The sequence below is a fragment of the Galeopterus variegatus genome, unplaced genomic scaffold (genome assembly GCF_000696425.1).
Source record: "Galeopterus variegatus unplaced genomic scaffold, G_variegatus-3.0.2 Scaffold2977, whole genome shotgun sequence".
Classification (NCBI taxonomy): Eukaryota; Metazoa; Chordata; class Mammalia; order Dermoptera; family Cynocephalidae; genus Galeopterus; species Galeopterus variegatus.
Window position 1 is genome coordinate 232,228 of NW_007729088.1, and position 1,274 is coordinate 233,501.

The window sequence follows — 1,274 nt, forward strand, 5'->3', positions numbered from 1 at the left end:
AATGTCTCCTACTCCAGGCTGTCTGCTCCCACTCTAATGTTGTTCATATGCCACTTAAAGTACTACTTTCAAAGCCACATGTGCATCTACTCATTTGATGTGAGAGGAACAGCTCAATGGGCTCAGCTCTTACCCCATCATCAGCCTGGACCTTTCTTCTCTTCTTGACTTTCTCTGGCATGAGTTTGTCTACTCTCTCCTTATCTGATACTGTCCCAAATTCATCTTCAAAGCTTCGCCAAGATTCCAGCAGCATAAGTCTCTCTTCCTTTTCTTCACAGTTTCGCATGGTTTTGTTAGCCTCTTCATAAATTTGTCTGCATTTAGCCAAACTTCCTTCTTTCCCTGAAGACAACTCAAACTGAGCAAAACTGATCCATACCTTAAAAAAATTATATGGAACCAAATTAACCATGTTACCCAGAAGACAATAATGTAGTAATAATAATAAAGCTAATTTCTAATTAATGACATCTGAACAGAATGTGTTCATCTCTAGTATTACACAGATTACAACATACTGAATATATGCTTCAATATAAATACCGAAAGCAATCTGTTTCTACATCCAATTATGTATCTGACATAGTCTTAAAATCCTGAAAAGAGTAATTTTTTTTTCAATCCTGTGAAATCCAAGTTATTCACATGCAGTATAAACACGGACGTGGTATAAACTTAACATTTCAAAGTCCTCCGAGACTCACAGTTCCTTTAAAAGTAATGAAGTAATTTAAAACAAATTTTAAAAAACAAACACTTCAGAGAAATATGGTATTTTTTAAGACAGCTGATTCAAGCAACAACCAAAGATCATCTACAAAGCACAGGATACCTTGACATGTTGTGTCCGTTGAAGCAATCGTCGGTAAAGATTTCGTGTTCTTTCAGTTTCTTCCTGCTCAATTTCAAAATCAATATATGATTTCCAAAGCACCTAAGAAAGGTAACAACAGGTCAGTTATGACATTTAGAAAGCAACACGCCCCCATCCAAAGCACAGCTTAACTGTCATTCCAACTCACCTGTGGGAATGTAGGACTTCCACTGATCAGCTAAAGAACAGACTGCATGTGGATAACATAAATGATATTGGTGTTTATAAGCTGGCCAAAACTTGACTAGAATTCTAGGGAAAAGGGCCTTGGATTGAGTTTTGGATTTGCTTTCGGAGTTTTTTAAATGTTCGTCTTTTCAGAAGAGCTGAAAAACTTGCCAAGAGTCTCCCAGATACTCTTTCATGATCCTGCCACCTGCAGTTAAAGTTCTGGGAG

The 1,274-nt window shown here is 37.2% G+C and overlaps 1 protein-coding gene across 1 annotated transcript in view; it reads right to left on the reverse strand.

The window, feature by feature from the left end:
• The window catches only part of LOC103599464 (crooked neck-like protein 1), a 15,374-nt gene that overhangs the window by 1,539 nt on the left and 12,561 nt on the right, over positions 1-1,274 (reverse strand). The window contains exons 11-12 of the mRNA XM_008583603.1: positions 836-937; positions 134-382 (exon numbers count right to left, since the gene is read on the reverse strand). Coding sequence (XP_008581825.1) covers positions 134-382; positions 836-937 — 351 coding nt within the window. The remainder of the gene's footprint in view (positions 1-133; positions 383-835; positions 938-1,274) is intronic.